This window comes from Pelodiscus sinensis, chromosome 4, assembly GCF_052426305.1.
Source record: "Pelodiscus sinensis isolate ZL-2025 chromosome 4, ASM5242630v1, whole genome shotgun sequence".
Lineage (NCBI taxonomy): Eukaryota > Metazoa > Chordata > Testudines > Trionychidae > Pelodiscus > Pelodiscus sinensis.
This window is the reverse complement of record NC_143055.1, coordinates 48,536,764-48,561,297: the sequence shown is the minus strand read 5'-3', so window position 1 is coordinate 48,561,297 and position 24,534 is coordinate 48,536,764. Positions and strand designations below refer to the sequence as shown.

Below are 24,534 nucleotides of genomic sequence, written 5' to 3'. Positions count from 1 at the left end.
GAGGACTAAGTGGGAACTGGAGTCACTTAAAAAGTGACAGTCCTTGTAGATGAAAAATGTATACTCCAAACTTGCTTACATTTTGTTTGAAGTTCATACTGGCTCAGTGTGTGTTCAGGAAACATAAAAATAACCACTGCCTAGAAATATTTAATAGCTGAAAACAGTAACTTGACTGTAACACATCTCATGTTTTGCCCTCTCTTAAAACGTTTTCTCATCAATTTCAAAATCTCTTACTGCCACTACCACCAATAAACTTAATATAAATGAGCTATGATATGAAAAATTCTAGAGGTGGCTAACCTGTGGTAGCAAAAGATTACAGTACAGACTGGATTTACATGTTTGTTAAATATACAGTTTCTTACCTAGCAACCACTTCTGCTCTTATGCAGGCAGACAATGCCTTCTCTACTACAAATAGTGTTTCTTAACCCTATTCTCAAAAGCTTATACAACCGCAGAGGAAATGACCCTTTCAGTGACACTTTTGATTTCTTCTAAGGACAGATATATTGCCTTTAAAAGCATGATAAAATTCTAAGAATCTAAAAAAATTGAGAACCGTGGCATGTTCTCTGACAGTGGCACTTGAAGAATTGCCTTCTCTTTCTCTGGTGATTCTTAAGCCCCTGGCTCAGGTATGTCACAAGTATTCAGTTGAAGGTTTGGAAAACTCACTTTTGTCTTCACACTGTCTTGGTTCATGGTCTGCAAATTGTTGCAAAACAGAATCCAGATTTTTAAGATGATCCTCTTGATCCCCTCTCGAATGAGAATGTTGTTAAAATATTATTGAACTCCCGTCATTTCCTTCAGAATCTCACTGGTTGCTTTCTGTAGCAGAGCAGGTGCTGATGTAACACACAAAGGCAATTTGTTGTAGCCCCTCTCCCCAGCCCCCAAGCCTGCCCCCCCATCCTACCCTTTCATGTGTTGTGAGATATTTGCCGTACACCATATCATTCTCCATTTGTAGGTATGCATTGAGCAAATCCTGTATACTAAAACACTGTGCTCTATTAAGAATAGCAAAAAAAAAAAAAAAAAACTTCACTAAAAGGTAGTAGATACTGATTTGTTCATAAAGTTGGATTCACTGTCACTTTAAAATCTATGTAAGTTTAGATGGAGCCATCATTTTTGAGCACTGGTATCTCACTCACTTTGTGAAATGGGTGGCAAGACTCAAATGTTCACTAAACAGTCTAAATCATAATTTGACTTCTGTCTTGATTCAGACTTCATAGGTTTCTTCCTTAATGTATGATTGCTCTGGTGATGGTTCAACTGTGTGACAGATCATGGCAATGTGTCCTTTCTTTTGTTGCTTCAATCAAATGAGCTGGTTTGGATAGCAATACAATTTGCATAAAATGGCCACATTGAATTTTTGTGCATTGGTCCTTTGGCTTGCCAATTTAAGAAGTGTACTACTTGGTTCACCCTAAATTTCAGAGAATTGTTCTCTGCAGTTTCCATGCCAATAGCTACGCTTTGTTGAATGCTAGTGCTGATAAGTCAGAAACTTCTTTCAGATCTGATCATTCTGTAATCCAGAGAGAAACTGGTCACATTAAGCATAACTTAATATTTGTCCTCATTGACAGTTCTTTGACAGCATTTTTAGAGTATCAATGAACTGTGCTACTGGCTCTCTGCTTCCTTGATGGAACTAGTATCTGTCTGCTGTCATCAGCAGGGCAGAAGAGAAATGTTTGTAGCTGTAGTAGTTGTGGCAATTCCTGGGCATAATTGGAGACAACAGATCATTCAGCAATCTGGATGTTTTCAGATCTATTACTGTCAGCAGTATTGAAACCCAACCTGGAATGGAATTGAAAACTAAAAGTGCTCAGATTGTTTGAGGCACGATTTGTGGTTTTTCTCTGATTCACCAACATCACCTACAAATTTGTCATTTTTTTCACTCTTATTGGACTTAGTACTGGCCCCCCCCCCACATTTTCTTCCACAGAGACACCTTTTTTTTGTATTTGTTTCCCATTCTTGGGCAGTCTGTGGGACACTAGACTGTGGGACACTAGACTCTTGTGGGATAGAATAACCTCCCTGTCAATGTTTTATTTAGACCAAGAAGTGAAGGAGCTAGACAAAGGGAGAACTGATTTTAAACACAGCTGTCTGCTGTAGAGACTTTGTTTTTTCTGGTAACAAACAAGAAAAAACAGAACTGAGGTTTAGCTCTGAGTACAGAGTGCCCAACCACTTAGAGGTAGGACATTTACCATGTGGAAACTGGTGAGAAACAAGCAAGATGGCAAATTGAATTAAATGGTTTTTGTTGTTGTTGTCTTCTGCGCCTGTTACATTTGTTTGCAGATCTTGGGGTTGTGAAATTTGCCCTTTAAAATTGTCATTGGTCCTGGAGTCTATGGGTCTTTTTGGGGACTGACTACAGCTAGTCCTATGTGTCAGGCAACTGTAACTTGTAATCTCTCATACATCTATATTTTAAGGTATTAAGTTTTGTTTTGCACATCTTAGGAGTTAAGTGCAGGAAGAGTTTCAGTTTTTTAATGTCACTGCTCTTGGTCCCATGCAAAGGAAGTAATAATGTTGTTACATGTACTCTTTTACATCGCAAGTAATATCTAAATCCTGTAACTGTATTCCAAAAGTGTTATACTAAAGGTTTAGTATATAAAAATCTCTGCAGTTTAAACTTGTTTGTGGGAAAGGTACTGTGGCATTGGGAGCCTGAAGAATTGGTCTTAATGAGATTGTGCATTTAAAAACTGGTATGTAATAGGGATGTAATAATGAAACTGTTTAAATGGTTAACCAATCCACATGAGCTTATCAATTACCATAACAGTTACACACTGGCTCCTGACCCCACTTCCAGGGAGCATACTGCCACTCGGTATTGCTGGTTTTGTAGAAGAGCCTGCAGCAGCCAGCTCCCTGGGAGTGGGGATAGGAGCCACCCCACCCTGCTCAGTCTGTGTCTAGATGTGCTGCGGGCTCTGCAGTATAAGCTTTATGTTGCAGTGCCCGCAATGTATAACCATGTAACTGCTAAGATTTTAACAGTTACACAGTTACCTAATTGACTGCTTTTTAGCATCCCTAATATGTAGCAGTCATCGTGGTGTGTATTAAACTTAATTATTATTAACTAAAACAATAGCAAAAAACAGTGTGGATTGATTTTTTTTTTTTTTTAAATCAGCAAGTGAAAAGCCTCAATTTGAGTATATTGGAATAAACTCTTTCATTTATACTTATTTTCTAAAGAAAGGTGCGTACTTGTAACCCTTACAACATAGAAGTGGGTCACTAGAAGGGATCTCAATAGGCCAGTGGTCTCCAACCTTTCGAGGTTGTCGGGCGCCAGGGGGCGGGGACACTTGCGCCCCCGGGGCCGGCGCTCCCCCCGCCAAGCGCCGCGCCCCCGGGGCCGGCGCTCCCCCCGCCATGCGCCGCGCCCCCGGGGCCGGCCCCGAGCACCTGGTGGGCGCATGGCACCGTGTTGGGGACCACGGCAATAGGCCAATATGTTGTTTTAAAATAGTCTTTACACTATATTCACATATTTTGGCTGCTTAGGAGGGTACACTATGACTGTATGCATCTGTTTAAGCAGTTACATAGCTTAATATTTTAATATTAATGTATATTTTAGTATATCTGAAAATGGTGAATGATTTTTTTTGACTCATGATTTATATCAAATTGCATGAAGGTGATAACTGAGATTTAATTAAACACACAACAGCATATAATATTTATTCTTATTTAAAAAAAACCCTCAAATATTTTGAATACATTTATCAACATATATTTATTAATTACATATATTAATTAGATTGAGTCTTTTATAGGTCTCTTCTTGGATGTACGGTTACTCTGGCTTAAATCATTGTAAATTTAGGCATTAGCATTTTCAATTTAGATTTTCTTTTAAATAGCTTATTTAAACAAATAATATAATTTGTGTCAATTTAAAACAAATTTTGACTTAAAAAAAATTAGTCAAATTTTCCACCTTGAGGGAGAAAATCCTTTGTTAATATCTTTGTTGCTTTGCCAAACATAATCAGTAAAACTGTTCTTTTTTTTTCCTTGCCTATGTCAGTCCAAAATGTAGGTTTGAGTACAAACGATCTGAAACTCCGACTCGATACTACTGCTACTGTGGGAAGGTAGAGGATCCAGAGTTGGACCCATGGCTGGTACCTCACTCATGTGGCCAAGTATGTGAAAAGGAGTTTAAGCCTCCATGTGGGCATAAGTGCCTTCTGCTCTGTCACCCAGGTAAGTCTCTTACATTATATCAATTAGTCATGAAATTTATCATGCTTAAAGTCACTTATGACTGTGGACTTAAACCTTGAAAATATATATATATATATATATATATATATATATATATATATATATATGAATATTTGTTGGATATTGTTATTGATATAAGTTATTGAACACTAATGAAAGGAGAATAAAATGACTTGTAGATTCAGTGATGACATGTTAATTTTATTGTTTCTTTTTAATTGTTCGCAGGTCCTTGTCCTCCTTGCCCAAAGGTGGTCACAACAGCCTGTTATTGTAAGAAGGCTAAACCAGTGCCACGAAGGTGCAGTACCAAAGAATGGTCATGTCAGCTGCCATGTGGTCGAAAGCTGCCATGTGGACAGCACAATTGTGAGAACCCTTGTCACCCAGGTAGACATGATCTCTGAACCAATTTAGAGGAGTAGTTATCATCAGTTGTTAAGAGTTGAAGCTTGTCTGTATGAACTGATCAGAGAGGAAAAAATGATTTTAATCCTTCTGTCCCCTCTCAATTAAATCTATATTCATTACTTATTTTAGGAAATTGTCAGCCCTGCCCACGAGTCAGTAAACAAAGGTGTATCTGTGGTAGACAAATAGCAGAAAGGCTCTGTGCAAGTCCATTTTGGCAGTGTGAGCAGGTATGTTTCAGAAGTCCTTTTAAAAAAAAAAATGTTTTGGGGGATCATCTTAACAGCCAATTTTCTTTAACAAAAACTTTAACCAGTAACGTTTTTCAATTTTATTTATTCTTTTTGTAAAGATACATGGTTTTGAATGTGCACACACACAAATCTAGTTAACAGTCATTTGAAGATAGATGTTACATGGGCCCAATTCACCCTTAATATTAGTATTCATAACCTTGTTGACTGTTGCAATTTTGCTTGCTTATGACTAAACCTACCAGTTTCACAACTGTGAAAAGCACATCATGGATTGTGAAATAAGCCCTTTGCAATGCAATCTGATATCCCCTTGTTCGTAGGAGCACCCCGGTAAATGGGTCTTCTAGCTCTGGCTGGCTTGGAGAGGGACAGGATTTGTTGATCTCTTACATAGCCACTTGGGGTGAGTGGGGAGACCAGACACATCTCTGGGTGCCTCCCTTGGTGCAGGATGCTCTGGGACTGGGCAGCGGTTCCAGAGGTTCCTGAAATTAGGGGAGACTTGTGGAGTTGGGCCCATTTTCCTGGTGCTGCTGGAAGCATTCCAGAAAAGGGAGTTTGTAGCTGCTAGAGAAGGCAGATCTGGGGCAGTACAGGACTCTTGTGTATCTCTATCAGCTGTGGATAGCTCTGAACCAGTCCAGATCTGAAGGCAGAATAGAAGTGAGGATGGTAATCCCATAATCCCCATACACTAAATTGGGACCCCCATGGTTACAACTCCATATAATTTAAGGTTTAAATACCTAAAACCATGAAATTAAACTTTTTTTTTAATCCTGAAATTTACTGATTTTTTTTTTAAGTGTTTTGCAATAGACTGTAACAAACTGTGAATTTGGTAGGGCCCTGCTTATGGCAGTGGTAAACTTTTGCTTTTGGTGGTTGTCTAGTAACTTTCAAAAATTTTTGAGAAACTACTTTTGGCATCTTAAATATGAAATATAGCTTAGGATGTGCTCTAGAGCACCTCTAGAGGGGGGAGGAATAGCTCAGTGGTTTGAGCATTGGCCTGCTAAACCCAAGGTTGTGAGTTCAATCCTTGTGGAGGCCATTTGGGGCAAAAATTTGTCAGGGATGGTACTTGGTCCTGCTGTGAAGGCAGGGGACTGGACTCAATGACCTTTCAAGGTCCCTTCCAGTTCTAGGAGACAGGCAATCTCCATTAATTTATTTCAATTTATCCTCACTTACTAATAGCAAGTAGGAATGTTGAAAAAGCAGTTAACTAGGTATTTGTGTAACCACTGAAAATTCTTAGAAGTTACACTAGTAGCACTTCTAAAAGCATAAGCAGTTTACTAAGAATTATTTGGTATTTGTGAGACAGTCCTAAAACTGTAGATACTAAGAATGAAGAATGAAAAAACCTTGAATTGAGAGAAAACAAAGTATAAGTGTTCTTGTAAGACAGTACACAATCCCTGATTTCAATGTGTAGGTTAAGCATATTTTCAGAGCTCAGAAAAAAATCTTCCCTCCTCCTGAGTTTTGTGCCCTTCCATCTTGTTAAATTGCTCATTGTCAGCTGTAGAACTATTCTAGTTTTGTTTTTTCTTTAAGGTGTGTGGAAGAACTTTGCCTTGTGGTAATCACACATGTGAACTAGTTTGTCACTCTGGTCCCTGTGGAGAATGTCCTCGGTCTGGCAAAAGGCCCTGTCCATGTGAAAAATCAAGTAAGGATTTTCTCTCTCATTGAGGCACATCAGTTTGCTGTAATAGGTATCAAATATTCAAACAGGCCCCAAGTAGTATAAAATTACAGACAAAAGTTGTAGCTGTTTTATAAACCTTTTTTATAGTAGCAGTTGCCAAAGGATTACTTTGCAGTGTAGTCACTTAGCTAGTTTCAATGAGCAATGAAAGCTTCAAGTTTTATATAACTTTGTTGCTTTATTCTTTACAAGTTGGATATTACTGATTTAATTTAACTGAGTCTGATAGAGATGCTAACTAGGGATGTAAGCAACTAGTCAACTAGTGAAGCGACTAGTTGTTTCCCCCACCCTTGCTGCCTCTATCAGAGAGTGGCACCAAGGTGGGGGAGCAAGACCTGATGCTGATGCTAAAAAGCTAGTTCCTCCCAGCACTGTCTCCGCAGGGGAGGTAGAGGCACAGTGGGAAACAGCGCAAGTGGGGACCGAAGCAGTCTCTGCATGCCCCGGTTCTGCTGCAGTTCTGCTTTTGAAATGTACAAGAGCCCCGGAAGGGCCCTTGAACATTTAAAAGGCTGCAGGGAGCCGGTCCCCTACTGATCCCATGCTCTCTGCTGGGCTTCTGCTTTTGAACAGTAGCAAGAGTCCTACCAGGCTCTTGCTACAGTTCAAAGGTGGAGGTGCCCTTATTGGCTAATTGAATACTCGATGGAAATCCCATCAACTATTTGATTAGTTAGTTAATCTAAATTTAACATCCCCAATGCTAACTTAATTCAGTAGATTTGTATAATTTCTGTAGAGTTTCTTTTAAAAATGAGGGTGAATTTAGAAAATACAGGTCAAATTGTCAGTTGCATATCTAGATTCATCTTTGTGCAATCTTTTCTTTTCTTTTAGTGTTTTTTTTGCCTTGTACGGAAGATGTACCTACATGTGGAGATAGTTGTGACAAAGTTCTTGAATGTGGAATCCATAGGTGTTCACAGCGTTGTCATCGTGGTCCCTGTGAAATTTGTAGACAGGTTAGTTTTAATCTGTTCTGAACATGTAACTTTTAAATGCTTTGCAAGTTTAACAGAACATAAGAATGGCCATACTGGGTCAGACCAAAGGTCCATTTAGCCCAGTATCCTGTCTACCGACAGTGGCCAGCACCAGGTGCCCCAGAGAGGGTGGACTGAAGACAATGATCAAGCGATTTGTCTCCTGCCATCCCTCTCCATCCTCTGACAAACAGAGGCCAAGGACACCATTTTATCCCCTGGCTAATAGCCTTTTATGGACCTAACCTCCATGAAATTATGTAGCTTTCCTTTAAACTGTATTATAGTCCTATAACAGAGATTTTTGCCTCTTAAGTACCCATCTAAAAACTGATTATTTATGCAAATGTGTTCAGAAAAATGTAATACATTTGTCTGTTTCCTAACCAATATGTAAAGCTGAACTGATAGCTGAGCAAACTTAACTAGAAGTCCTTTGTGCATAATGCACATCTTCAGCTAGCACTATGAATAGGTCACTAACATTGCTATAGTGATGCTGACAACTAGTTTTAGGCCAAAATTTAAAATGTGGGTGCCATAAAGGCTTTATTACATTTAATCATATTTTGCAAGTTTTAAGGGTTGAGTTCTGTTTTTAAGCATTCCCTGGTATGGTGTCAACCCAAATAATGTTTTTCCCAAAGCATGAAAATTCAAAATCAAACTGACTAATATTTATATAGTCTCTAAGCTGAGTTAAGTGGAAAAACCAACTGCATAAATGACACAGGTTAATAAAGTGAATTCAAAACTGCCTATTACAAATAGCTAGTTTTTAAAAAAAATTAATATGATAGTTTGAGGAGGACTGCCCAGTGGTTAGGGCATTGGCCTGACCAGATTCAGTTCCTTGCTCCACTACAAGACTTTGCATGAATTTAGTCAAATCCTTTAATCTGTCTGCCTCATTTCCCTATTTTTAAACTGGGGATAATAGTATTACCCTGGAGTGCTGTAAGGATGAGTACATGGGGGGGAAAAAATGGTGAGGGGCTTAAATAATATAGTAGTGATTCTCCACCTGTTTGTGGCCCACTACCTGGGCCACAAGTTGAGAACTATAGTACTGCCCACCTAAATAACTCCACAAACTCATGTGGCCAGTGCTCTCGTTCCAGAGACCTCTCCAGAAAGGGGAGCCAGGAGTCATAGAATACTAGGACTGGAAGGGACCTCGAGAGGTCATTGAGTCCAGTCCCTTGTCCTCATGGCAGGACCAAATACTGTCTAGACCAGGCATTCTTAACCTTTTTACCTTCACACCTCCCCTGAAAGTAAACTTCATGGTCTCACTGCCTTGGGAGCCATTTTGTGCACAGTCTAGCCCCGCCCCCTCACCTGACAGGAAGCTAAGGGGCGTGGCTAGGACTATAAGAATTTTGCCAGGGAGCTCAGTCAGGGCCCAGCCTCTGAGGAAGACAGAGGCCTGCCCAGAGCTCCTGGCTGAGGAGGCTGAGACCTGTCCTACAACTGCCTTCCCTCATGCCAGCGAAGGCTTCCCTGAGAAATTTTCTGGGAGGCACCTCAGACCTCCTCTGTATCCCCTTCACACCTCCCCTGGGGAGGCACACCAAATTGGTTAAGAACCCCTGGTCTAGACCATCCCTGATAGACAGACATTTATCTAACCTACTCTGAAATATCTCCAGAGATGGGGATTCCACAACCTCCCTGGGCAATTTATTCCAGTGTTTGACTACCCTGACAGTTAGGAACTTTTTCCTAATGTCCAACCTACATCTCCCTTGATGCAGTTGAAGCCCATTGCTTCTCGTTCTATCCTCAGAGGCCAAGATGAACAAGTTTTCTCCCTCCTCCTTATGACACCCTTTTAGATACCTGAAAACTGCTATCATGTCCCCCCTCAATCTTCTCTTTTTTCTAAACTAAACAAATCCAATTCCTTCAGCCTTCCCTCATAGGTCATGTTCTATAGACCTTTAATCATTTTTGTTGCTCTTCTCTGGACCGTCTCCAATTTCTCCACATCCTTCTTGAAATGCAGTGCCCAGAACTGGACACAATACTCCAACTGAGGTCTAACCAGCGCAGAGCAGAGAGGAAGAATGCTCACAACACACTTGTTAATGCATCTCAGATTCATGTTTGCTTTTTTGCAACAGCATCACACTGCTGACTCATATTCAGCTTGTGGTCCACTATAACCCCTAGATCTCTTTCTTCCGTACTCCTTCCTAGACTGTCACTTCCCATTCTGTATGTGTGAAACTGATTGTTCCTTCTTAAGTGGAGCACTTTGCATTTGTCTTTATTAAACTTCATCCTGTTTACCTCCAACTATTTCTCCAATTTGTTCAGATCATTTTGAATTATGACCCTATCCTCCAGAGCAGTCGCAACCCCTCCCAGCTTGGTATCATCTGCAAACTTGGTATCATCTGAATAGAATGCCAGGCACTGGGTGGGTGGCAAGTACTGCGCAGTGAGGTCAGGATCCTAGGGAAGAGCTAGGATTGTGGAACCTCCTGCAATGCTGAACTTCCTGTCTGCTACCTGACCCTGCACTGCACCCTAGACCTTGACCCTGCTGTTTTGCAGGGCCTGGTAGTAGCCTACAGCCCAAGCTTGCTGCATGGTAGCCAGGACTCTGGACCCTGAGCCTGTTGGATAGTAGTCGGCAGCCTGACCTTTCCTCATGGTAGGGGCCTCTCAGCCTTTAGTACAGAGCTGAACTGGGTTGCAGCTGTGTGCTAATTGGGCTATAGATTGAGAAGAGAGATAATAACGGAGGCTATATAAATACCTAAGATGTATGATTGTTGCCTCTTTTATATTTGACCCAACCTGTAGCCCAGTGGTTCCTTTCTGAATGCTAGTGATAAGTTGGCTTGAAAACACTTTGATGTGGATTTCCCCCAACTTTGCCCTTGGAGGCATGACTTCTCAACCACTATTCTCTCTAGGATAAGATGAATAGGGCATGGTTCACTCAGCTACTTGATATTGCATCTGATCTCGCAGAAGCAACATTAGTTCCTTTGAATGCTCTTAACTAATTTTTATCCTCCCTTGATCTGTGTGCAGCGCTACAGCTCACAGAGCACGGAAGTGGTTTGTGTATTTAGCTCAGTGCCGTAGTTCTGTGCATGGCATTTTGCTGTAGCTAGACACAATAAGGCCCACGTTTTTAAAGAATAGTCAGTTCCGGCTCTTAAGTTACAGATGACGTATGTTGAACTGAGCTAATTCCTTGAATTAGCTTAGAAGACATGGTGTTATGCTTAAAAGAAGCACCCGGGACCTTTTTCAGGGGGATAAGGCAACACACTGCATTTATTGATAATATAACAAAGTAACGCACACACGCACACTGCTGATGGAATAGTTACCAGTCTATTGCTCGGCCCAACTTATTGGCCAGATAGGTCGAGTACAGGCATGGGGGCGGGGGGGGGGGGGGGGGGAGAAGGGGAGAATTTCTTGTCAGTCTGGACTGATGCTCCATGGTCTTAGCAGGACGAAAACCTGAAGAACCATACAAGACACCACATCCTTTATAGGATTTTCCTTCCATGCAAGTCTGTATTTTGCCTTGTCAGGCCTTAATCAGTCACTCAGCATCACAGTCAATCTTCCTACAACATATGCTTATTGGGAAGAAGTTGTTTTCTCAGTCATTTAATATCCATATGCTGACAATCCCTCAGGGGTGTTGCTTTTCCAGTGAGAGTTGTTATCTGTTCCCTACCAAGGGGTGTTTGCCACTATCTTCAAGATTCGTCAGTCTGTCCCGGTCCAATCTCTGTCTTCAAAGTGTTTAGCTTAATTGATGACTTTTCTGGTGCTGGACTGAGTGCCCGGCTCCTCCTTTGGCCTTCACACTTACCTCTTCTAAAACTTTCTCTTTCATACAAACGATACACTTACAGAATTGCAGCATGGAACAAAGGGGTACTTCTAGTCACTTTAACAAAGTTACAAAGTCTTTCAACATTATACTTCTTTCTGACCTTGCCTAATATTAACATCACTATGTATTACAATATTCCATCCCTTTGCTTTTACATCAGAACATGCTAACATCGAACAGAGCTGGAGCTAAGTTAACAAAGCTGCCTGGCCTGTCTGAGGCCTACATCTTGTGTTTAAGTTTAATCCAAACCTTTTGCTATAACATACATTCATTAAAACTAACTAACTTATTACTTACACAATTACAAGGCTACAGTGGCCTCGGGGAAGAATCTGATGGGACGATGCCCTCTCTTTGGGTACTGGGGTGGAAAGATTTTCCAATTACAGTATTACTTCTCCAAAAAAGGTAATCTCCATGGCCTTTCAAAGCTCTGCCCCTTTCTCTTTGTTCATTCTTATTGTGCTACTCTATTGTGTTCTATGGTCTGCTGGTAATGGCAGCCTCAGCTGCTCATTACTAAGCATCTAAAATATCTTCTACTCTTTTTATGCATGGAACATTCTTTCAGTTGATCTTTATGGTAACTTCCCATATTTTTTTCAGTTGTTGCTTCCAGATAACTCAGCTACAATTTTTGTGGGAAAGTAGCCTAATGTATGGTAGTTGGAAAGCTGGTCAGATAAGGTTGCTTATTTAATTTTATACAATGTTTGTGTGTATTTGTATCTCCTTTCCTCACATCTTTGAGTCAGTCTTTTTTTGAGCTGTGGTAGAAATGTAGTCGTGTTAGTCTGGTGCAGCTGAAACAAAAAACAGGACTGTGTAGCACTTTAAAGACTAACAAGATAGTTTAATAGGTGATGAGCTTTCGTGGGCCGAAGTGGGTCTGGCCCACGAAAGCTTATCACCTATTTAAACCATCTTGTTAGTCTTTAAAGTGCTACACAGTCCTGGTGTGGTGTTTTTTGAGCTGTAAGCTATGCAGAGCAGAGACAGAATCCTCCTATGTTTTTATAGTGCCTAACACAATAGGGTTTCTGGATGATACTATAATGTAAGTTAGTCTGTTGTCTTGAAAGTTCTTGGTAGAAAACTCTTTAACTTCCAATTGTAATGTGTTGTCATTATTCTTTTTCCCCCTCCACTCCTCAGGAAGTTGAAAAGCAGTGCCGTTGTGGAAAGCATACTAAACGCATGCCATGTCATAAACCGTATCTGTGTGAGACGAAGTGTACTAAAATTCGCGATTGCCAGAAACACCAGTGTAAGAGAAAGGTCAGTGTTAATACACATTTTAACAATACACTTACAAAGTGATCATTAAAGTTCTAAGTTTTGTTTCTGTCCAATTTTATATTCTGCTTTTACAAACGTAGAAGTTTGCCGTTATTGTACTCTTAAGGTTTTTTTTAACATTAACATGCAATAAACCAAACATCCTTGTATTGTCCATGTAGAAATTATCCTGGGGAGTTTTGGGGACTTTTCGCAATCATGAATGTATTGAAAGAGATTTGAATTCATGCCATTTAGGACAAAGATTCTCAAACTGTTGCTGTTGGAGCTTGCATACATCTCTAACTGATCTGAAGTTTAAGCAAGTGTGGCGCTAAAGGGTTGTACTAGTGTTTGGTCATAAAAATCAGTTCAGGCAGTCCTGTTCTCAAAATTCTCCTTTCTTATATTTGCTATATGTAAATCTGAGGTCAAATTACATATGCATAGAAGCATAATTTCCAAATTTGTATGTACAAAGATCATTAACAGTTAGCCAAAAGTTCCAAGTAGCATTTGTCACAGTACAAATAACAATGGAAAATTAGACACCACCCTCTACAGAAAACCCCCTGACTCCTACAGTTACCTACATGCTTCCAGCTCCCATCCAGCACACACCATATGATCCATCATCTATAGCTAAGCCCTTCGATACAACCGCATCAGCTCTAATCCACTGACAGAGACCAGAAACTTCAGGATTTCTACCAAGCATTTATAAACCTCAACTACCCACCTGGAGAAATAAAAAAGCAAATTGAAAGAGCCAGACGAATACCTAGAAACCATCTACTTCAAGACAGACCCAAGAAAACCAACAATAGAACACCACTTGTCATCACCTACAGCCCCCAACTTAAACCTGTCCAACACGTTATCAATAAACTACAGCCTATACTGGAACAGGATACTAAACTCCAAGAGGCTCTGGGAGACAGACCCATAGTCTCCTATAGACAACCACCTAACCTCAAGATGATTCTTACCAACAACCACAAAACATACCACACTAATACCAACCCTGGTACCTTCCCTTGCAACAAACCCCGTTGCCAGCTTTGTCCACATATCACTCTGCTGATACCATTATTGGACCTAATCAAGTGAGTTATAAGATCAAGAATACACATTCCTGCGCATCCAGAAATATAATTTATGCTATCATGTGCTGAAAGTGTCCGTCTGCTTTGTACATTGGACAAATGTCTCAGACACTTCGCCAAAGGATCAATGCCCACAAAACAGACATTAGACAGGATCACAAAGAAAAAAGTTTCTTGCCATTTCAACCAGAAAAGACACTGTCTCAACTACTTAACTACCTGCATCCTGCTTCAGAAGCCTTTTAAATCTGCACTTGAAAGGGAATTCTCTGAACTGTCATTCATGCTAAAATTTGACACTCTATGCGGGGGGGCTCAACAAAGACTCTGGGTATCTTACTCGTTACGAAGATAGCTTCCCTAATTATCACCTCTAATCCTGGCTTGTGCCGGGTCTGCAAGCTACCCCTGCTGCGATTCTGCAGTTGAAATGTAGTAAGAACCAGGTGGTCAGGTAGCCCAGCTCCTGTTGCATTTAAACTCCAGTGCCCCAGCCACGGTCCCTTCCAGACCCAGCACGAGCTGGGACTGAACTGGGCTGCCTGCCCAGCTGGAATAGTCTCGGCCTGTGACCAGTGTGGGCCACCACGGATGGGCACTTCATGACAGCTCTCTCCTTCCTCCCCCCTGTGGCTTCCTCTGATAGAGGCAGCAGCATGGGAGAAAGGTAGCACAGTGAAGATGGTGCTGGGGAGAACTGACTTTTCAGCTGGCTCTCTTGTGCCCCGCCTCCTTCCCCCTCCCAGCACCAGCTTCTGCTTCTCCCTGCCTTGCTGCCTCTGATATAGAGGCAGTGGGAGGTGGGAAATGTGAGTGGTCAACTTGACTGATAAGCCAGGCTTATCGGTTAGTCGACTACTTGCGTACATCCCTAGATCTGTCCCAGCTGGTGGACATGCATTCCTCCCATGGCTGTGCCCACTGGAATGTAAGTGGCTCTGGAGAGGTGATTCTCACCTGGCCCAAGCTGCTGCAATTGAGAGAAGGCTGGGTTAGTCCTCTTCCCGCGGCAGCCTGCATATTGAACCCGTCATCTCAGCCCTACCCCAGAGCATGATTTAAATGAAGCATGTACATGTTCATTTTTTTTCAAAACAAAAATTAAGGATCCAGCAACACTGTAAATCTTCTAGTGTCATTCATATTTGAAAAGAGCAAATATCATAAATGGAACCTGAGGGAGGCTGTAAGGGGTCTGAAATTCTATCTTTTCCTGTTCATTTTCTGTCTTTGTCCCCCTTAAGGATGTCCTTGAATGCACTAAGTGAACCATAGGAAGTTAGAGGAGAGAAGCAATCTTTATTTTTTCCCTTTTTGTAGCTTTCTGAGGACAGCCTTTTAGGCAATCCAGGATGGATTTGATTTAAATCACTAGTCAGGAAGACATGATTTAATCGTGGTTTTCTACATAAAAGTGCATTCTTGTTGGGGTTTATAGCCTTAATACATATTCTTCACAACTCCGATATAGGTTTCATTTTTAGAAGGTACGCACTATGCATTTTTAAACGGGTTTATTTTAAAAACTTTACATATTAGTTTTACAGCTTTATCAGAAAATGAATGATTGGTTATTTAATTTACAAATGGTAACGAAGCAGGTATTTTTGAAGTCAGAGAGAGGTGAACTATTTCCAATTAAACAGTTTAATCCATTAAAATTTAAAGGATTTTCTTGTCATGCTGTATTTGGAGGAGAACATCACCAGGCAGACATTTTAAATTATTTTATTTAACTAAAACAACATAATTAAGTATTCTGGATTTTTTTTCCTTCAACAGCAAATATATAATATTTTAACAAGCATATGAATTTTTTTAATTTAGTTTCACATTCAAGGTTTTGAAAATCAAGTTTGTTTTTTGTTTGTTTTTTTTTAACTAAAATAGTTAAATGTAATTAAATCAACATGGAAAATGTAATGTTGGCTTCTGTAGCTAACTCAGCTATCTTCATCTTCATTTTCCTGTTTGTTCATAATCTGGAAAAGAAAATAAGCTTTCCCACTTTTTCAGGTCTCAAACAATTTCTCAATTTGGAATGAATTAGTCCAAAGGAAGAAAATATTGTATCTACACCAGCAACATAAGCTTCTGCTGTTAAGTGAGATTATCACTTCAGCAGTCTCTGAATCCAAGGCTATGTCTAGACTGCAAGCCTCTTTCGAAAGAGGCTCTTTCGAAAGATACTTTCGAAAGAGGCTCTTTCGAAAGAGAGCGTCTAGACTGCACGCGGAATTTCGAAAAAGCAAGCCGCTTTTTCGAAAGAAAGCACCCAGTGAGTCTGGATGCTCTCTTTCTAAAAAGCCTGTTTTGCTTTCAAGAACGCCTTCTTTCGAAAGAGCACTTTCGAAAGAAGGCATTCTTCCTCGTGGAATTAGGTTTACCACCGTCGAAAGAAAAGCCGCATTCTTTCTATTTAATTTCGAAAGAACGCGGCTGCAGTCTAGACGCAGGTGAAGTTTTTTCAAAAAAAGGCTACTTTTTTCGAAAAAAACCCTGAGTCTGGACACAGCCCAAGTGCTTAAGTAACTTCTGCCAGTTCACTGGTATGACTTGCTTTAAAACATCATCAGAAAACATACATTTATTGAATGCTTCATCCTTAGCTCTGAAGTTTATTTTAGTTGGGATTACAGAGGGATGATTTCTGGATGCCCATGTCATAGCCAACTGCTCTTCTTCAGTAATTCAGGTTTGATTCTGGTACAGAGTATTGAGAATATTTGCAAGAAAATGAGCTGGAGATAGTGCTTGTCCATTCATTTTTTTTTTTTTTTTTTAAATGGTTGTGATTTAACTCTGACATTTCATATTTCTCTCTTTAACATCACACTCCGTTTCTTCCAAATTACAACAGCATCAGCGGTAAAAAAGCTGTTTCCCTGCGTTTTGTTCAAGGCTTACAGAAATAGGCTCCAGGGTAATTAGCATGTTCAACAGTTCTCTTAAGTCTAATGTTGAGAACTTTGTTTGCTACAGTGCCATCTATTTTTTCAGGATTTTGTTCACAAACTGTCATCATATTAGGCCTATTCTTCATATAGTGCTTAAAGTAGTCTACTACTGTGTTTCCTCACATGAATTGTGGGAGTTAGCTTAGTTCTTCCCACCTTTTTCAGAACAGCTGCTACAAAGTTATGGAACTGTTTTGCAATTTCAACATTAGCCTTGATTTCTGGAGCACTGAGGTCTTTGGCTAGGAAGTGCATAAATGAGCATTGCAAATATATGTTGTTAGTTAGGGACTCTCTTCACTCCCTTCTAAATTTCTTCTCATCTTGGATATATTTGCAGCAATGTCTGTGACGAATCTGCATACTAGACATTTGAATTTTTTTCCATAGTTGGGTATAGATTTTACTGCTACTTCTTGTAAGTATTTTGCTGCATGTATGTTTCCTGATGCATCAGTTGTTTCTGAAAGGAAGACATTCCCTTTTTCTGCTGTCATACATGCACATAGGACAGGATCGTTGTGGACATTGCTCCACCCATAGAGACTCAGGTTAACAATTTTTTCCCCTCTAGATTTTTTTTAACATACTGCTCAATTTCTCTCGTACAGTGCAACATCTTTTTTGTTGGGGAATTTTATCCTGGACTTAATGACTGAACCATGTTAATGAAATATGGGTTCTCAGTCATACAGAAAGGCAATTTTTTCATCAATTACCTCTTTTTGTAATCTGCTGGTTTTTCTCTCAAACTTATCTATGGTTGTTTCTGGTGATGGACATTTTTTTCTTTTTATATCTTTACATCTGATATACTATATTTTCAAACATGAGAAGTCAAGAATAGTCCAGAAAGAAGACAGGCAATCCTTAAGAAAGAAGTATGCAATAAAAAAGTTTACCAACATGAAGATGCTGCATGTTCTGACGTGTTCCTTTCATCATCATTAATGCAGCTTCCTCCTAAGAAGGACACGTCTCATGATGTTGCTTCATTTGGGCAACCAGGCCTTGCGTTTCTTTGTTGCACTGTTTGCAATTTGCACACATGCCTTACCCACTGGTAGAGGAACATTAAAATATTCACAAATTGAGTCTATTTTATGGCCTGCTGCCATTATAGTGTTTCCTTTTGAATGAGAGAATGGTATGGTAGATCTGAAATCAGTGGTGGCTACCCTCAGAAAGACCTCAAGATTTCTGGAATACACTGCTCGTACAGTGTCACTTTCTACTGCCTGTCCCTTTCTTCTCAGATTTATCTCCAGACTTCTCCTTATCCAGATCTATTCTGCACCAATAATCTTCTATTTATTGAACTTTTTGAAACTGTGCAGTTTGAGAGAGGTAAGGGATTGACTATGTATACACACATTTGAAGAGGGACAATAGGGTTGAGGTCTTATTTCTTATCTCTGTATGTATATTTATGTAATACATTATTGCTGTTAGCAAGCATTTTATCTCTGGAGACACACATCCATTGGTTGAAAACTGCAAAACTAAGCATCTTTGATGGTATCCAATGATAGGATATCATTTTTGATGGGCGAGGGGGGGACACTCCAAAATGTAGAAAAGTGGTCGAGGGCTGCACTCTTCCATGGTATTGATAGAGGAGGTGTAGAGTCTGGGATAGAGGTTGGGCACAGAAGGGAGCTTGGGGTAAGGATTGGGATGCAGGAGTGAGAATAGAGTCTGGGAGGGAGTTTGGGTGAAGGAGGCAGTTGTGACCTAGGGCAGGGAACTGGGGTGCAGGTTTTGGGATGTGACCTAGCATAGGAAGGGATTGTGATCTTGTGCAGGAGATTGGGGTGCCATAACTGGGAGGGAGTATGGGTGCATGTGGAGTAGAGGGGAGGGAGTGGGAGGCAGAGGATTGGGTAATGGAGAGACTGGGGTGTCAGAGGCAGGTTCTGGCTGAGAGACTCCAGCTAATAGCCAAACCTGCCTGCCTGCTTTCAAAGTTAAAGGCTTGCAGGGCTTAAAATGTTACTGCCTTCTCAGCCATGTGCTTGAGTGAGTAACTGAGCAAGAAGGCTGTGCTTCATGGCTGCCTGTTGTTCAAACAGGGAGCTCCCGTTGGCCAGTTTCTGTCCAGAAAACAGTCAGTGGGATTGTGCTGGGGGCAGGAGCAGTGTCTGAATCTTTCTCCACCTTCCCCTCCAAACTCATGAAGAGAACGTTCCCCACAACCGCATTTCTGAGCAGCATGTGGGCAAGCAGGGGAGCCTGCCTGGGGCTCCCTGCTGCTTCTGGGGGTTAGATCTGGTAGCTTGGCAGGCCAGATACAGCCTATTTTGCCCAGGTCTGTTCTAGACTTAGCACTGAGTCACACTGGGTAGATAGAAAAATTAATCTAAATAATCTATAAGAAGCCTCTAGAATTCCAGATTGGAGTCCTAATCCATAAACTGTTGGAACTCATTTACAAAACTTTTCTTAAACATTACATGACTGTATTGTTTCATATTATAGAATTAGAATTTATAATACCTATTCCATGATGAGAGATCTTTGAGCTATAATGATGTTAATTAAAATTATCTTTAGGTTTTTTCCTAAAAAAGCATTTTATCAAATAATCCAATTTAAATGAAAAAATATTATTTTACATTTTTTTAATAATTGATTTTTATCCACCTTGAGGCAATCTCAGTGACTCAAACAAGCATTTTTAACTAAAATGACTAGATTGTCCATGTACTTTCAGTTGTGCAGGTGAATGTCTTGCTTAATTTTTGGTTTGTCACTTTTTAAAACTTTTAAGTTGCCACACTGAGGTAAAGAAAATCGATTTTAGTTTTGACTGGCATACTGTTAAAGCATTTTAAAAATTGCAGTACACTGAAGAGAACAAAACTAAATCAGAATTGCCATCTTTTGGATGAGAAAAGTCCAACCTGCTTTTGCAAATACCTATCCCATCTGCCTTCTGTTGTTTTCCAAGTGCAAGAGGGAGGGGCTGCTGCCTTCTGCCCTGGAGTCCATTCACTTGTTCTTCTGGATATACGTGTAGTGAATAGAATACGTAGTGTTACACACTTGAGAATAAGCACATAAAATGGACCACAAATCCCAGAAGCATGTAAACAGTATTCTCATTCTGTAGGCACAGAGATGGGGGAAAAAGCTTAGAGAATGCTGGGCCAGACCAAGGCTAATTGCAGCCATCATCATGCAAACTGTACGGTAGTTGATTCTAAAATGACTTCACAGCTCAGTCATGTGCAAAAGTATTCTAGAAATTCACATTAATTGGTGTGTGTGTTTTTTAGTGGAAGGTCTATATCTTGTTAATGTATTGAAATGACATTTTAAAACAAATTTCCAGTGTACTTTTTTTTCTAGTACGTTTTTATTACACATGCTCAGTTTCTATACTTCTGTCTCTTGTACAAATGACATTGGAAGAAAGTGGCATGTTGGAAATTCTAAAATAGCAAGTTCTGTGGAATGTTCTGTTTTTATTTTATAGTGTTGTTCTGGAAACTGTCCACCTTGTGATCAACTCTGCGGACGGACTTTAGGATGTAGAAATCACAAATGTCCTTCAGTTTGCCATAGAGGTGAGACCAAACTGAACATTTCTTGTTGAATTGATGCCTTTTTGTTGGAATGTTGTTTCTGTTGGCACTACAATATATAAGCAAGTTCTGATTTATCAAAATAGCACCATAGTCACATGGAAATGTTGATGTCATATGAGGACTCTCTAAAAGGGAAGAAGCCAGTATACCTGTAACCCGTCAGCTGATCTCCTGTTGTGTTTGATTGTGGGGCAATTCAGCGTTTCCTGGGAAAGACAAAGAGGCTCTTTTTGGGAATAAGGTGGAATTGGCATAGGAGATAAGTGAAAAGGGCTGACTTGCTGGACTGTGATGTGGGCAGAAGAATTATGAGACAGTGTGAAATTCCATCGACTACTCGACTAGTCAGTTAACCGCAATTTAACATCCTTAATATTACAGAGGCAGCATCGTGGGGGGAGGGAGCAGGTGGCTCCCTGGGAGCTGGTGAGTATAGGAAGCCAGCTTTTAAACCAGCTCCCGGCAAGTACAGGAAGCCTGTGTATAACCATGCACATTAACCAATGAACTCAGGCTCGTTGGTTAACTGTGTACATGGTTACATTTTCACATCCTTAGTTCGTATGAGTTGCTGTCCTGTCAGCATAGCTTCCACTTCTTGCTGAGATGGATCACCTTCCCATCAGCATAGCACATCTTCACCAGACACCCCTATAGTGTAGACTTGCTCTCTGTCAGATGGTCATTCTTTGAGAAAATGTGAGATCTTTCAGTCTACTTTTCTTTCCTAATTTTAATATAATCATTTTGGGATTCATTTGGAATCAGAATATTCTGATTTATTAAATTCAAATTCCATAGTAATTTGGAATTTCAATTCAGAATCCAGAAAAATGGTCTTGATTACTGGGAAAAACCTGAACTACAAGGGAGTTCAAGAGTCTAAAAAAAAAAACCCAGTGTTATAGTTCTCTAAGGCCAAATCCTGGTTTCCTTTAAATCATAGTAATTCTTCTGGAATCTTAATAGTGAGTGCCGCCTCTTAAATCATCATCATGCTTTCTAGTAAAGTGGGATTTCTCTCACACTACCTTTTGTTTTCGGGGGAGAGAAAGTGGGTCCCCTGGTGTAGTAATTTCTTTTTGCTATCTAAGACTTACCTTTACGATTTCAAAATGTTTGTCTGTAAAGGACTTTCGGTTCAAAGAAACCCTCTATTTGGAAAAGCAATCACTGAACACTATTATATAAATAGGGTGGTTCTTAGAATTATAGAATTGGAAGGGATCTCAAGAGGTCATGGAGTCCATTCCCCTGCCCTCATGGCAGGACCAAGCACTGTCTAGACTAGTGGTCCCCAACGCAGTGCCTGCGGGCGCGAGGGCGCTCACTGGGGCTTTTATGCGCGCCCACCTACTGACCAGGGCCGGCCCGAGCCATTCCTGCACCAAGGGTGCGCAGTGCCACCCCCAGGCAAGATAGTGATAGAAATGTAGCCGTGTTAGTCTGGGGTAGTTGAAGCAAAATGCAGGACAATGTAGCACTTTAAAGACTAACAAGATGGTTTATTAGATGATGAGCTTTCGTGGGCCAGACCCACTTCCGCGGCTCCCGCCTTGGGCACGTGGCATATGCACGGTGCCACCCCTGGGCGTGCGGCACATTTGGGGCTGCCGGGCACGGGGCCACACAAGGTTGGGGACCACTGAGACCATCCCGGATAGGTGTCTTTGTAAGTCTGAATCTGCTAGCCTTGCTGTTTGGAAGCACAGGACCTACAGTGAAGACTTGGTCTCTCAAGTGAAAAGGGTACTGATCCCTCAATTGGAGAGAACTGGGGTTATGCAGCACTTTTTATATCGTTACTCTGCTCTGTTGTATTAAGAGGCTGGACCATTTCTAAAAAGAAGCAGATTATTTCCTCTAGAACCGTGGTCCCCAACCCGGTGCCCACGGGCGCCATGGTGCCCGCCGGGCCCTTTACATGCGCCCGCAGTGCAATCTGGGCTGGCTCTGCCGCCGCCCTCGGGAGTGCAGCAGGTGCCAGCCCTGGGCGCATGGCCGGCCCTGGGTGCGCCGCGCGTGCCGGTGCCGACCCTGACCCCCGCCCCCAGGTGCGCAGCGCGTGCGCTGGCCCTGGCCCCAGCCCCCGCACATGCCCTTGCCGTCCCTGGCGCTGGCTTTGGCCCCGCCCCCAGGGGCGCCGCGCGTGCCCTTGCCGTCCCTGGCGCTGGCTTTGGCCCTGCCCCCAGGGGCGCCGCGCGTGCCCTTGCCGGCCCCAGCGCGCGGAACCTGGGCAGCCCCTGCCCGGGATTGCAGCACATGCCGGTGCTGACCTTGGGCGTGCGGTGCATGCTTGGCCCCTCCCCCAGTCACGTGGCCTGTGAGCGGCCCCGCCCCCAGGTGCCCGGCAGCCCCAAAAGGTTGGGGACCACTGCTCTAGAATCTTGCATGGGCAGTCCAGTATTTTGGGATGTATGCAGATCTGGTATCAGAAAATAATTTTTTGGCTCAATTCTCTCTTGCTGCTGCTCCTTAAGCAATTTAACAGCAATATAAAAGTTCTCATTTGTTGTAAGTTGGTGATTATTTTCTGGGAGCTTTATTCTTTTTCTCTCAACTTTTTTAATTTGGGAGACTTTTATCTGTTTCTCGAGAATAGGAACATTCTCCCCCCCCCCCCAACTTGATTATAATTTCAGTATATAAATGTTGTAAAATTCCCATATCTTAACTCCATAATGGTTAGAATTGTCTTATTTTAAGCATTGTCCTTGATACATTAAGAGCATCAAGAGTGTTGTAATGTCTTCTGTAAGTTTATAATTGCTACACTTAATCATTAGATATATACTCCTACACTAAATTTTATACATCAAAAATCTCTAAATGGTGTTAGTAAAAATATCATCTCATATAATATTCAACTTGATATATATCCAAAATGGTCTACTTTATTACAAAAAGCCTTTGAACTCCTTAACTTTTCAAAGAAATGTCATAAAATAAGGTTTGTCCTTGAAGTATTACTATTCCCTGCCTGGCTAAAATACTAGTTGTTAATTTACAAACTTGAGAATGTTGTGACATTACTTCTTAAATTATTTCATTTCTTTGCACATTAAGAGGTGCATTAATGGCTACTATGGGACCATAATGTTTGCTGAAATATAAGAAATTCTCAATTGATTTTGGAGATGTTTATTTTTCAGGCAGTATGGTTTATGGGCTCACTTTACTGTGTAAACTTCAATCTGGAAAGAAAGAATGGGAGATCACTCATTTAGGGTTTGGGGATGTGTGGGGATTTTAAACTGTTTTTGTTTTGTTCCCTCACTACCGTGCATTTTTGTTTGAAGATAAAAAGATAAAAATCACATAGAAAACTGTTAATTCAGGATGCAGGAAAGGGTAATAGAATTGTGTTCAAATTTTTCAATTGAAAATAACATTGCACTAAAATCAGGCTTTCAAGTTTTAATGCAAAAATACATGATTCAAATGCATCCTTACCCAACAAATAAAATGTAAAAGAATGTCAGTCTATTTTGCTTCAGTCCTCACTAAAAAAGGTTGGTTGTGTGTGTGACCAAATAACACAATATGTATAAACAAGGGGAAGGAAAGGTAAGCCAAGACAGGGAAAGGGGGAAGAAAAGCTAAAGCATATTTAGATAAGGTAGATTCATTCAAGTTGGTGGAGCCTGATAAATTGATCCTACAGTAGTTAGAAATTAGCGGAAGCAATCTTGGAATCATTAATGATTATCTTTGAGAACTCATGGAGAACAGATGAGTTCCGAAAGAACTGGAGGAGGATGACTATACTACCAATCTTTAAAAGGGGAAACAGTGGAGACCTGGAAAGAGAGACTTATAAGACCTGTGATATCTGGAAAATTCTGGAGCAAATTAAGTCAGTTTTCTAGCACTGGCAAGAGATGTTGTTGTATTAAAGGAGTGATTCCTCATGAGTATTTTTTTGTTCTTTCCTTCATTTTTACGCTATATCCCCTAAAGCATGTTATTCCTCCCTAATAAGTGAAAATCAAAGTTTACACATTTAATTATGAAAACATTGTAGTGCTTAATCCAAGAGTAACAGTAGAG

General features: G+C 40.9%; 1 protein-coding gene across 1 annotated transcript in view; it reads left to right on the top strand.

The window, feature by feature from the left end:
- The window catches only part of NFXL1 (nuclear transcription factor, X-box binding like 1), a 102,388-nt gene that overhangs the window by 11,719 nt on the left and 66,135 nt on the right, over window positions 1–24,534 (top strand). The window contains exons 5-11 of the mRNA XM_075930466.2: window positions 4,106–4,284; window positions 4,534–4,695; window positions 4,846–4,946; window positions 6,537–6,651; window positions 7,531–7,655; window positions 12,709–12,831; window positions 20,373–20,463. Of these exons, the coding sequence (XP_075786581.2) occupies window positions 4,106–4,284; window positions 4,534–4,695; window positions 4,846–4,946; window positions 6,537–6,651; window positions 7,531–7,655; window positions 12,709–12,831; window positions 20,373–20,463 (896 nt within the window). The remainder of the gene's footprint in view (window positions 1–4,105; window positions 4,285–4,533; window positions 4,696–4,845; window positions 4,947–6,536; window positions 6,652–7,530; window positions 7,656–12,708; window positions 12,832–20,372; window positions 20,464–24,534) is intronic.